General features: G+C 38.6%; 1 protein-coding gene across 1 annotated transcript in view; it reads left to right on the forward strand.

Annotated features, from left to right (window-relative positions):
• phf14 (PHD finger protein 14) overlaps positions 1 to 13,049 on the forward strand; it is a 104,873-nt gene extending 91,824 nt beyond the window's left edge. The window contains exon 17 of the mRNA XM_015060417.1: positions 11,998 to 13,049. Coding sequence (XP_014915903.1) covers positions 11,998 to 12,069 — 72 coding nt within the window. The 3' untranslated portion in view covers positions 12,070 to 13,049. The remainder of the gene's footprint in view (positions 1 to 11,997) is intronic.
• The last annotated feature ends 284 nt before the right edge of the window (positions 13,050 to 13,333 follow it).

Consider the following 13,333-nt stretch of genomic DNA (forward strand, 5'->3'; position numbering starts at 1 on the left):
TCTGTCTGTCTTGTCTGTCTTGTCTGTCTTGTCTGTCTGTCTGTCTGTCTGTCTTGTCTGTCTTGTCTGTCTTGTCTGTCTTAAGCAAGTTCATGCAAACCAAGGAAGTAAACAAAACTGTGCAAAAGAATCAAATTGAAATTTTGAAACTTTCTGAGACATTAAACCCCGGTCATGATGCCAGCCTCTCCATGCAGTAGATCTTTTAGTACATATTAAAACATTGGAGTTTATTTGCAGTAGAAGGTCAAATGTGAAACTTTAGGGTTGGATAGTGAACATTCATTTAGGATATAAATGTGTCATTTGTTCCAGATGTTAATAATTGTATACAATCACACACACACAGAAGGACAGTTAAGTATCTGTGTGCTTTGATTTGAACAGGCGCAGGAATGGCTGAAGTGAAATCAGATCAGCCAGGATCACCTGCAACTGACTGTGTGCTGTTCTCACACTGTGGGACAGAAACACTAAAATGCTTCTGGTTCTAAATACAGTTGAACTCAAAATGATTGACATCTCTGACCTACAACTATCAGCAGCACAAAGTCAGCACCTCACCATAGAAACCACAGACTTTTTTTATTTATTAGTTAAAATTTAAAATATGAGATAATCATGCATAAGATGTTTACCTATTTTTCTGATAATATTGGAATTATAGAAAGTTTTTGGTTATGATTGCTATAGTTTGCCTTGCAAACTTTTTCAGCACAGCAGTTCTTAAATTTCCTCTCATATATTGACATTGACAATTAAAAGCTGGTAAGTTATTTTATTTATGACCGAATAAACAAATAGTTCCTGATAGTTCTGCAGATTAGTAACACAAATTTCACTTTCTTATAACTACAACATTCATTATGCTTTCTTCAACTCTGATCTGTCATTTGAATATTTGACCAACTTTCATAAGTCAACTCGTGTAAGAATGGAAACACTGACACCAGGCATGAAGCCATTAGCTTTAGCAAGACATTCACTGCAAAAACACAAAATCTTACCAAGTATTTTTGGTCTCATTTCTTGTCCAAATATCTTAGCACACTTGAAATAAGATAATACTTACAAATAACCTTTCAGCAAGAAATAGGAGCTCGTTTTAAGTCAATAATTCTTCAATAGTGATTAAAACGTACTAGTTCCATTGGTGGATAATTTCATTTATAACCCTCATACTGGCTGTTACGAAGCCAGTATGAGGTCAGTCAGCACTGACTTCTTATATTTGTTCTTTGCTGGCAGAGTGTTTTCAGTGAATATTCAATCACAGTCTGACCTCTGAGGGAAATGTTGGGATGAGGGCATTCTCAAACTTTTCTTAACACAAAACTAACAGACAAACATTTTTAATTTGGTGGCAGGGATGTTAGCTCTACATGTTTCTGCTTTTTTGGCTGCAGTCTAGAAATAGAGACATCCTTCTCTTTCCAACTCTACATTTCTTTCAGGGATATTTGTAGCTATCAGACAAGGTGATAAAAGGAAAACCTGCTTTTGCATTCCACCTCTTATTAAATTAGCCATCGCCTGGTAAGACCATCTCAGTATCAGTCATGCCTCACTGAAATGGAAATTTGTTTCTTGCGGGGAAAAGGGAGCACTAAACAGTGCCCTTCGTAATAAATGTAACCAGAATTGCAAATATGAGCAGTCATCAACTTTAAATGTTCTCTCTGGTGGCTGCTTTGTGGGGGTTGAGGAGCAAAGGTTTGGGAATGTGGCTGAGGACAGAAGTGGGTAAATGTAGCGAGTAATGCACTGCCTGAACAGACTCATGAAGCTGCTGTTTATGACCCATGAAAACGGTGTCATCCCTTGAATGGCAAAAAGATCTCTGTTACATGGAGGAACCAAAAACAACCAAAATACAGGGAAAATGTGCTCACGTTTGTAAGTTGGGTAATTATTTTGTGTTTTAGGATTCTGAGAAGAAGTAAAAACAGAAGGTGTGCTACTGTGTCATGCTAGACAAAAGTGTGAAAACAGGAAATTACTCCATCTTAATCAGTAGACTAGAATGTGAAGCATTTTATGAAACATAACTGCAGAAAGAGCAGAGAGATCTGAGCTAGATAAAATGCTTCCAGATCATTATATTCTTATTCCTCTTTGTGTGCAGAACAGAAGTTTGTACACTTATCCACTTCATAAAACCATTGCAAGGGTAGATTTGCACCTCAAACTGGTTTCCAAGGAAACATCTTTCTGTGCTTTCACAGTTGATTTTGAGGAATAAGCAACAGCAGATTTTTGTCGACCCAGTTGAAGTCTGATTGTAAAAGACCAGCACTTGGTGCTGAAAATTAGATTTTCCTCTGAAAGCTGAAGCAACAGAGAAACACGTCCTGTTACATTGTCAGAGCAGTTTGTTAAAACTTGTTGTTGCTGGTTTGTAATAACCTTAAGCTGCTGTTACACTGTTTACTCCTATGTTTGAAGAGAAGTCATAAAGTGCTTTTTTCCCCTCTCGGGCACCATAAGAAACAAAGTGCATTTTGACAAACATCAAGTCCCACTGCTTATATGAGGTTTCGGTAACACTTTATGTTTAAACTTTACCTTTAATAACATAAAGTTACCTAATTTTTAAAGTGCAGTCAGTAATACTTTTATAACAAATTTATATCAGCAATGATTTCTTGGTTAATGTCAAGTTGTCATAACAAAGACATTTTGAATAATGTCAACTTTGTATTAAATGTGTCATAATTTACCGAATGACGCTTTATGACAACAGTCATAAATATTCATGAAGACTTATTGATGTTCATGATAAGTGTTTATGACAGTGTCATGTCAGTCTTATTCACCCCCCTTCAAATAAAGTGTTACCGAAGTTTCTGTGTCATTTATGATGCTGCCTATTGAATATATTGTGTATATATTTGAATGACAGTATTTATTGCTAGAACCAGCTCACCAGATGTCTTCAATGTTTCTTTACTTAATTATTTGTACTTGCATTTTCAACGTGCATGCATTTTCAATCTCCTCTCAGTACCATTTCTTAAACCATTTACTCTTCTTTTGAATTGTGAAGATACAGTAGTGATTTGGGTTTTTTGTGTGTTTATTTAGGTTTTATATTCTGTTGAGTCTCTCTATTGTCCTGTCTACCCCTTGTCCCTTGTTTCTCCTGATTGTTTCCCTGTGTATTTACACCCACCTGAGTTCCTTGTTCCTTGTCGAGTCCTTGTCTTCTCCACCGTCAAGTTTGTCGTTGAGTCCGCAGTCTATGTTTATATTACCAGTTGCTACCAGTTTGAGCCTTACCCTTCCATTCATCTGTGCTGCCTGGATTATTGTACTGACTCGTCATTAAATTCATCATGTCTCATCACTACCTGGGTCCGCTGCATGTTCCTCACCACTTAACACCACAATTCATGACGGTTACAGTAAATAATTTAAAAATCCCTATGTGTAATTAAATTTTGTTGTGTTTTTTATTTTTTATTTATTCACTCTGAAAAAGTTGACAGCTTGAGAATGATCAAACTAAAATATTTCTAAGCAACCTCTTGTTGACAAATGTCACTTTTTGGAGTCACAAAACTATATTTCCTTCCAGTGCAGTTGCTGATGGAAAATTATCTTTATCCTTGATTGTCAGCAGGTAGGAAATGAGAGAATGTGGCAGACCGTTATGTACGGGAACATGTTGGGACCAGAATGAAAAGCAACATTAGGAAGTAGGTGGAATGACCAATTCATTCTGCCGCTACCATCATCACTTGTATCATTAATAAAAATGATTGAACCTGTTCAGAAACAGCCATGTACGCCCAGCCATGACATTACCTCCACCATGCTTAACAGATGAGCTTGTGTGCTTCAGATCCAAAGCAGTTCTTTTCTTTATCCAGACTTTGGCCTTTCCATCATTTTGGTAGAGATTAATCTTGGCCTCATCAGTCCATCAGATTGTGTTCCAGAACATTTGTGTCTCATCTCTATACTTCTTTGCAAATTGCAATCTGGTCTTGTGATTTTTACTACTGATGAGTGATTTGCCTCTATATTTCTGCCCTCAGAGTTTTCAAACAGTGTATTATGATAACTTCAGCCCTGCACTGTGGGGTTGTTGTCGATGTCACTACTGATGCTTTGGAATTTTTTTCACAGCTCTCACAATATTTCTGTCATCAACTGTTGCTGTTTTCCCTGGCCGACGATACTTATTTGCTTATTTGCAATACTTATATGTCTTTTACAGTGGACATGAATCTAAGATGAAAATTTCAGACCCTCCATGATTTCTAAGTGGGAGAAATTGCAAAGTCACAGAGTGTTCAAATAGTTATTTTCCTCACTGTAATATGGAGACATATTTCTGAAATGCATTAAATATTTCAAGATGAGAATTTAAGCAATTAGGAAAGTGGATATTTATTAGACAGTACAATAATATAAGTGTTCATGTTCATGAAAAATACAATTTAATTCCTAAAGTTAATGTAAAAATGTTTATTTTACACCATACAAAAGCTGAATATGTGTCACTATGATTTTTTAATACTATAAATTCTTTTGCATTTAGTGTTATTTATAAATTGTTCCAAACCTTTGGTTAGCATTAGTTATTATTTAACTTAAGTAGTACTAGTAGTAGTTTAATTATTATTATTATGCATATTGGATTTTAAATAAACATTTTAAAGCTCCTTTTGTAAGTAGTTTAGTTTTTTAGCTGCTAAAGCCAGGATTAGCCAGCAGCTCTCCAGAGCTCAGCTGCTGCTTGGGTTTTCTGTTCTGGACTGGATTTATTAAACTGTTGGCCGGTAAAGGTTAGAGGGGTCCATGCAGCACAGCTTCTTCTGCATGCACATTTTGCAGCGTAAGACACTGACACAAATAAACATAATGGAAGCAGAAAACATGATAAGAAAGCAAGTCGCACTAATTAACTGCTAATTCTTCTGAGGACTGTACTGCCTTGATAAAGGCAGGGAAGCTTACTGAAGTACACACTGTGTTATATATTATGATTCCTTTACAGCAGAATTTTAATCCAAGTTTCTGAAGATTTGCTGGGGTGGGTGCGTGTGCATGTGTGTGCATGCGTGTGCGTGTGTGTGTTTTCGGCCAGTTCTGTTAGTCGTATTGGAGCGGCAGTCATGGGTTTGGCTGTCCTGGTCTTTGATGCCACCTAGAGCCCAGGCTGAGCTCTCTTTCTCTCTTTGTGCATCACAGAACAGGAACAACTCTCTGCTAGTGCCCTTTAAAGTATCTACCTCCAATGAAAGACGTGGCATTTCATTATCATATATGTATGTGTTAGTGCCAGCGGCTCTGGCAGCCTATAGGAATGTGCTGCCCTCCTCCTCTCTCTGCTCTGCTCGTCTCCTTTATCTCCTCAGAGGGATGGAGATATCCCACAATGTCACAGCCCATCAGCAGCTGCAGGCTCTTCAGAGAGGCAGCGTCTCTCACGCCTTTTCCCCAGAACGCATATCTCTGTAGTACGGGCTACTGATGCACAACTCAGCGCCTTAACTGTGTTGTAGCAGGAGGAGGCAGAGCGCTGCTGCTTCAAGTCAGCTGTTTCCCTGGATGAGCCACTCTGGCTGCGCCAGGCGCCTCACGCTCACACCCATGAAGAACGGCAAGCTTCAGACCACTAATTATATCAGGTCTCTTGAAAATCATTAGATTTGTTATTCATCGTTGATGTGATGACAGTCTGCCTGATTGCAGAGGTTAAACAGGTTGTTTTAAAAAAGACAGCAAATTACAAAGAGAAACTGTGAAGACAAAATACTTCTTTTTAGAAACTTGTTTTTTGTTATTATGGGTCTTCTGAGTTTTTTATTTGCCTTAATAAGAGTGAAAATAAGGAATATATTTTCGTAAAAAAAATGAATCCAAAATTGTGATGCTGTGTTAAACAGCAGCAGAGAGGGTCAGGCGCCGCCCTTATTCAGCACAATTAACATGTAGGAACTTAGCACCTTATATGATTAATCATGTGGGTGCATCTTATGTGATGCACCCATAAGAAAATGTGGGCAAATTAATATCTGATATTAATAATGCTGTTCTGACCAGTAGCCATATATATATATATATATATCACCTGACTAGACTACACCACTGCTTCTCTTTTCCATTAAACTACCCACAATCCTTTGCTGCATCACTACCACTGTGACATGGCCCCTCCATAATAAATAAACATTGGCTCTTATCAATCCCATTTCATCAGCAGATACTGATGTTGCTATCAATTGTCTGAACTTTGGCCCAAAGTAGAGAGAGTTCTATTCATTTCATTTGATGTTTTGTAGTTTTACTCTAATTTTCTTCTATAATAAGCCACATTCACCCAGTTGCTCTCACAAATGTACATACACACACCCATACACACTTTGGTGTGCGTACCTTCCAACTCTAGATGACTTGGAGAATAAATCCACTGCTTTACATTATTGCTACAGAAAGGGGTTCCTCAAATCTTTTCATTTTGGCTTCATCTATTTAATAACCAGTGTGGAATATGTTGTGTGCTTGAGAATAGATTTAATAATATTATTATTAATAATATCATTTTATTATGTCTTGATACATAGCACCCTAGAGCCTACACTGTTTATATTATTGCTCTGTCAGTATAGATATTGATATTGTTGTCTTATAAAGTAAAAATCTCTGCATGTGATTTGAACAAGAGTGAAAAGAAGGTTCTTAGAAGAAATGTACTCACTTACTACACAAATATCTGCAACTCTTCCAGAACGTTCAAGGGCTTGTTGAACACTAAGAATTAGTTTCCAGATTCCAAACTACCAGGTTCATAGTCAAACTAGTGCTTTTTACCGCTGAATAGCTAGACGTTTCTTTCTTCAAAGAGTGGACTAAACCAAACAAGGCACTGCCACAAATAGGTATCTTTTGACTTGAGAAGTGCAGCATTAAGGAACTTCACCTGTGCTGTGTCTGTGGTAACAACGTCTGGCTGTTTCCATATGCTCTGATAATGCTGTCAGAGTAAAGATTTTGTGTATATCTTGTGCCCTCAAACAGCAAGTACTCCTACTCAGAAAGCTTTTCATACTTGCTGGATGATGGCTGCATTTAAAATATAATTGCTCATCTTCTCCATCTCTTGTACCATTCAGATATGCATGTTGCAGAGGCAATTTCTGCACAGCCGCCATAAAAGCCTAACCATAAGTATAGAAAGGTAAACAGTGGGCTTTATCTGCATGTAATTTTCAGATGTGGTTTCTCTTTCAGCCTGGCGCTTTACTGAGATTCGAAGAGACACAAAGATTAGGACTGTGCGACATTCCCAGACAGGAGGGTGGGGGTGGGGATGGGGGTAGGGGATAGAGGGTGGGGTGGGACGGTGGGTGCTGTAGGCAGCCAGACAGCAGGATAATACCAGCACCAGTGAAGCAGTGCAGCACTGACACTCGCCTGCTTTCCCTCAGGCACAGGCAGGAACGATAGGTGGCTGAGGGGTTGGAGTGGCAAGGATAAAGAGCACATGAGAAATCCAGCAAAGGCCCTCAGGGGCCACAAGAACCTCCGTCACTCTTCCCCCAGGGACACCCACTAAATCAGAACAGAAGGAGGCATGGGAGGCAGTTCTCTGGGTTTATGAGGTAGTTAGCATGGTTTAGCCCCTCCTCTCCTCTTGTTTCCCATTTAAGAAGTGACTGGCCCTCTGATAATGAATGGCACCAGAGGTAATTGGAAAATTGGCAGACTTGTCTGGGAGATTTGGTAGATGGCACAAGCGTATACGATGAGGGAGTTCATGATGCGTCATCCTGCACTCAGATTTATATCGGCCCCACAGACCGACACCACAAAGCAACAGAGTTCAGGAAAAAATGGCACATTTTTCTTGAGGGAGGCCGCATATCAAGACTGTTCCAGAAGCAACGACCAAGGTTCTTTTAGTAAGAGAAGATTTAGAGGCCAGTCTCTGCATTTACCCTAACACTAATTTACGGGTTCTAGACGTGGCCTTAGAACCATGCTGGCAGAAAATATGACGGGCACCGTTAGGCTCATCTTTATCTGCAACATGCCTACTGATCAACTTAACACTGTTATATTATGAAAATATGTGCTATGATGTTTGAAACTTGCTTTTGATTCACTACTTGAATAAATTAGTGTCATTTGCTAATTCAGTTAAATAAGCTTGCTGACAAAGCAGAAGTTCACTTTTTAATTGTCATTGTCCAACTCCTACTAAGCCTGTCGCAATAAGCAATTAATTAATTATGAATTTGATCATTTTCATTCCAATGATTAATATATTTTGTTTACAGTGAGATCATAATTCCATTTTATTTAAGGTGTGTACTTTTTTCTTTCTGTTATTTTTTCCTTTTTTTATTTCTGGGAAATTTACCAATACCCAATAAATGTCATCATGACAGGCCTATGCGTGCAATGAGTGCAGCAGGAAGTAATTATACCAAAGTCTCCAGATTGATATTGTATTTTGTTATGAGAGTTTGTTATATAGTCTCCAAGAAATAGAGTGCCATGTGATCAATAAGGTGTTTTCTAGTAAATTCATAAAGTGTCTGTTTCCATTAGCTGTTACCATCTGCTCCATTCTGACCTAAAGCAATAGATCTCAGATTAACACCATGGGGTCAGGTTTACTCCTCTTATGTTTATAATATGATAAGTCCACTTCCTGCGTTTGGAACGCTCTCTGTTTGGCTTGGTGTTCATACATGCATTCTAACCGTACCAGAGTTCACTTCAACCGAACCCAGACCGAAGTTTGTAGGAGAACCAGAGTTCAATTTTTTGGTCCGTATCAGAGTTCGACTACACATTCACACTTTTCCAAACAAACCAGATTTTCTAGACAAACCACCCAGAGTTGGATTAAAGCGGACTGAACAGGGCTGAATCAGTGAATTCTTCAGTTACCTTAGAATCACAAGCTAAGGTAACTGAAGAATTTCCCAAATCTCATATTTGGAAGATATCTGATTTTTAAAGATTTCTTATTTGAAAACTTGTGAGCAGAAAAGAGACAAGCATTCTATATTTAATTAATCGGTGGAAATCAGAATCATGATCTGCTGTTAGTAAATAACTCTGAAACCTGTCTGACTAAAGGTTTTCTTTAACACAATGAGGACATGAAAGGAACGCAATACACACCATTATGGGACATTTAACATTCAGTATATTTTTATTCACAGTTCACAGCGTGATTAAATAAAATGTGAAATTTCAGAGAAGTGTCTTTATATGTAAGTAGAACAAAACTACTCATGGGAGTCAGGCCCTCCTTGACTGACAGAAAATTAGCCCCCAACTATTGTCTGCTCTCGTCTAGCTGCCGGCGATTCATAGGGCGCCGTGGGCTGCAGATCCTAACCTGGTGATCACACATTCTAGTGTGTAGATGTGTCTATTAACCTCTGGAGGGGGGGTAATTGTATCTGTCAGAGCTGTTTAATCACCGCTGCAGCTCTGTCACTTTCACTTTGGCTGCTTTTCTAAATCAGCTGGCTCCTGCTCTCTCCATTTCACATTCTTCTTTGTTGCATTTAAAACTCACATTTACATTTACAGTGTCACCATCTGGATGCACTAGCCGAGCACATCACTGTGAGGTAATTCACCTGCAAACCAATCAACAGATAATACTGACATAAATAAATTATACTTGGTTCTTTTCAGTTTTTTTCCAAAAAAAGATCAATTATTGTAAAATAAACCTTCCTGGCACACCAATAACCTGCTATGGCCATTGGATGTTTCACTGGGTGATGACTATATATGGAGTGATTATATACTAGCAACATGCATGGTCATAATGCTTTTTTAGATTATTACAAAGATAGATCATTTAGTTACCAAGAAAGACTGTTGTAAGGAAAACATGCAAAACAACCTCTGACTTCTTATTAAAAACACAATAAAGGAAAGATTGAGTTCCTTTGATCAAGCTTGAAGTCTGATAGTGATGGACTCAGACCTGAACCTACATTCACATAAAGACAGTTACAAAGTCTGCCTTTTATCACCTGAAGAACATTTGTGGGATTAGAGGACTAATGTCTCAGTGAGATCTTTCATAATTGGTTACTGTATTATGTTTTATTGTGTAAAGCACTCTGAGTGGCCTTGTTGCTGAAATGTGCTGTACAAATCAACTTGTCTTATATGTTACCGAAGGACCAAGCTTTGGAGGGAAAGTAGGGGAAGATTCTGAACGTGAACCTTAAGCACCAAAGACAATGTGTGTCTGTGTAAAACACTTCTTTAAACGGATTATGAAACAAGCCTTTGGAACACAAGCCTGATAGACAGGATCTACCCCATAGCTAAAGCTATTACCATGGTAACATGATCACCAGTTCCACCACACAACTCACTGCTGTTGTCCAGTGCTCCATATAAACGTTTCCTCTGTTTGGCTGGACCTTCAGTATTTATTTGCAGCACTCATTTTTTCCTGAATCAAAGCTGCCTGCAGGTACTGTGAAAAAACAAAAACAAAAAAACAGTTCAGTTCAGCTCTCTGTGTTTCACACAAGCCTCAGTCAGTCGCAGTGGATGAGCTGGGGGAGTGCTGGTGACCTCTGGAGGTCACAACACCATGCAGTCTACTGCCCACAGGAGCAGGATGGATGCTGACTGATGTTCGCTTTTTCTTCCACAGAACATTTTTTACCAGGTGCCACAGTAAACTCAACTTTACTGCATTGTTTTACAATCAGGATCAAATTGCAGTTGACTGAATTTGTGTATATGTGTGGATTAAAATGAGTGTATTTAATTTGTTTCTTGTTTAGTAAATCGCCCTGAGACACCATTCGTTCCGAGTCTGCACTATATAGATAAACTAAATTGAAATTGAAATGAACCACTGCATGGGTCACTGATACCAAGTATTCTGGTGGCAGTCGTCAGAAGAAAAGGACTCGCTTTTGCACATCAGAGTAGCAACGCTCTTCTTTTTAACTAGAACTGTTTTCACAGGCAGCCATGCATCACTGTGGCAAATTACAGGCCGGGCCTTTTCCCTCAGAGAGTCGATCTGTCAAAACTCAAAGCTTTTGCTTTGCTCACAGTAAACAATTTTCTGCATTTTCTGCTTTTATAGATTTAGCTAACTCTGTTTTATTGTTGTCTGGCTGTTGAGTTATACACTGATAGCTGAAGTCCTAAATATTTACTGGAAAAGCATTTACATTGTAAGTAATAATGTGGAAAATCAAGTTGGTTGGAGCCAGTCTTTGGTGGAAAGGTGGCAGCAGGATGTTATGTGGATTCAGGATAACAAGAAGTGAGGCAAATTTCCTTTGACAAAAATACAAGAAATCCTTCCCTCACATAATAACAGTAATGTGTTCCCCAAATGTTTCCATGTTAGAAAATAAACTGAAATATTTAAATTGAGTATGTCTTAACTAATAGTTGTTATACAGACCCTTGAATAAATTAAAATATTGAAAAGTTCATTATTTTACTAACTCAGTCCACACACTGAAACACATAATGTAGAGTAATTCCACACAGACGGATACCGGTAGTTGTAAGTCTTTATTTCTGTTAATTATGATTCTCTGCTTACAGCAAATTACAATATTTAGGATTAGAATATTACATCTGGCCAATAAAGAAAAACAATTTTACAATTTTGCTTAATGAAAAGAATCTTTAGTACCTGCTTAAGTGTTGATATTTTTAAAAGGTACTTTCAGTCTGACAAACGAGCCTCACTGGAATAGGGATTCTGATTCTATTAGGCTCTTATTGTGCATTTTAATGACTTTTTAAGGTTTTGGTGGCACTAGTGCCCTTTATTTCCTGTAATCAGACGGGAACTGGGTCTCAAAGGTTGGGAAATGGACCCTCCAGTGCTGTGTGGAGCTCTGTGTTTACAGCCCACCTGCTCTACCGCTACGCCATGCGCCGCCCTGCTCGCATTCATTTTGTGGTTATTGCCAGAGAATGTTTCCTATGAAGGACCTAACGTGTGTTGCGATGTCTCTGCAGGAGGATGAAGAGCAGCCACAGGAGGATGAGTCTGTCAAACAGGAAGCAGCAACGCCGGACAGTCCAAACTGATCCCGGGTCAGACGCTCCCCACGTTCACATCCAGCCTTCGCCTTTTGTGTTCACACTGCAGCACATTTGAACTTTTTACTAGCCTCCCAAAGTTTCCACTCATTTCAGTTAGCTTCTGCTCCTCAACATTTAGTATTCCTGAAGAAAACTCGATGAGCTGTGTTGTTTTTGTATGTTTCATGGGTGGAGTTTGTATGTCTTATTGCTAGAGCTGCACAGATGGACTAGTTAAAGTCCTCTTCTGGAGGAGAGTCTGAAGGAAGTAAGCCAGCAGAGCACAAACAGCAGAGTTAATCCCATTACATCAGACAGACAGACAGACAGACAGACAGACAGACAGACACCTGCAGCAGTTCCACCTCTTTCCAAACAGTCTGTTTTCATATTTTAATGATGTGTGTTCCTGCAGAGTGTCCGGTTTACAGAACGAAGTGCTAGCACAGCATGGGAGAACTTTCTTCAGATGCATTTCTTTTGACATTTGACTTGATGATTTTTACTCTCTTCTTTTAGCTTATTCATAAATTCATCTTATTTCCTTTTCATGTACAGGCTTCTCTTGTCACCTGTAACACTAATCTGGAATCTTACTTGTGTACACACTTTTTTAAAAACTTTATTAATGAACTATTAAAAAGTAAAACTAGCCAGCGGTCTGAGCTGCCTGTGGTCTGAGGTTCAGACATGCTTCATGTTTGGGCTTCTTGTCATCATCTCACATTTACGTTGTGCAGCTGAATGTTTTTCAGGAGCAGTGGTCAGACCTCAGATCACTTCCTCTTTCTACAGTGTTTTTCAACTAATGCAAAGGGAATCAGAAATGAAGAGTTTATTTTCGAGACTGTTACCCTCATTATGTCCTTCAATCTGACCAGAGCCACTGTCCAACTGAAAACCTGTCAGAACTTCAGTCCTTTAAAGTGCCAATGGATTTGATGGGGAGAAATGTTTTCTTATATATCATAGATACCAATGCAAAATAAATATATGAAACTAAAAATCGTTGAGTTTTCTGACCTTATTTGCTTGGAAAAGCTCTGCTGTGTGAAGGTTGTGGGCACAGCAAGAAACAGAAAGAGAAAGAGAGAGAACATAATAGGAGAGATTAATAGTGTGTGTAGGACAGTATGATAGGAAAGTAAGAATAGATCATGGCCATGATGGCTAAAATAATTTGGCTAAGATCATGCAGATCCAGTCATTTTTCATTTAGACACAATAACAAATGCAGGGTGTAGGAATTATTTATTTATTTATTTTTTAA

Source organism: Poecilia latipinna, unplaced genomic scaffold (assembly GCF_001443285.1).
Source record: "Poecilia latipinna isolate Pla-1442-1.1 unplaced genomic scaffold, P_latipinna-1.0 Scaffold1712, whole genome shotgun sequence".
NCBI lineage: Eukaryota > Metazoa > Chordata > Actinopteri > Cyprinodontiformes > Poeciliidae > Poecilia > Poecilia latipinna.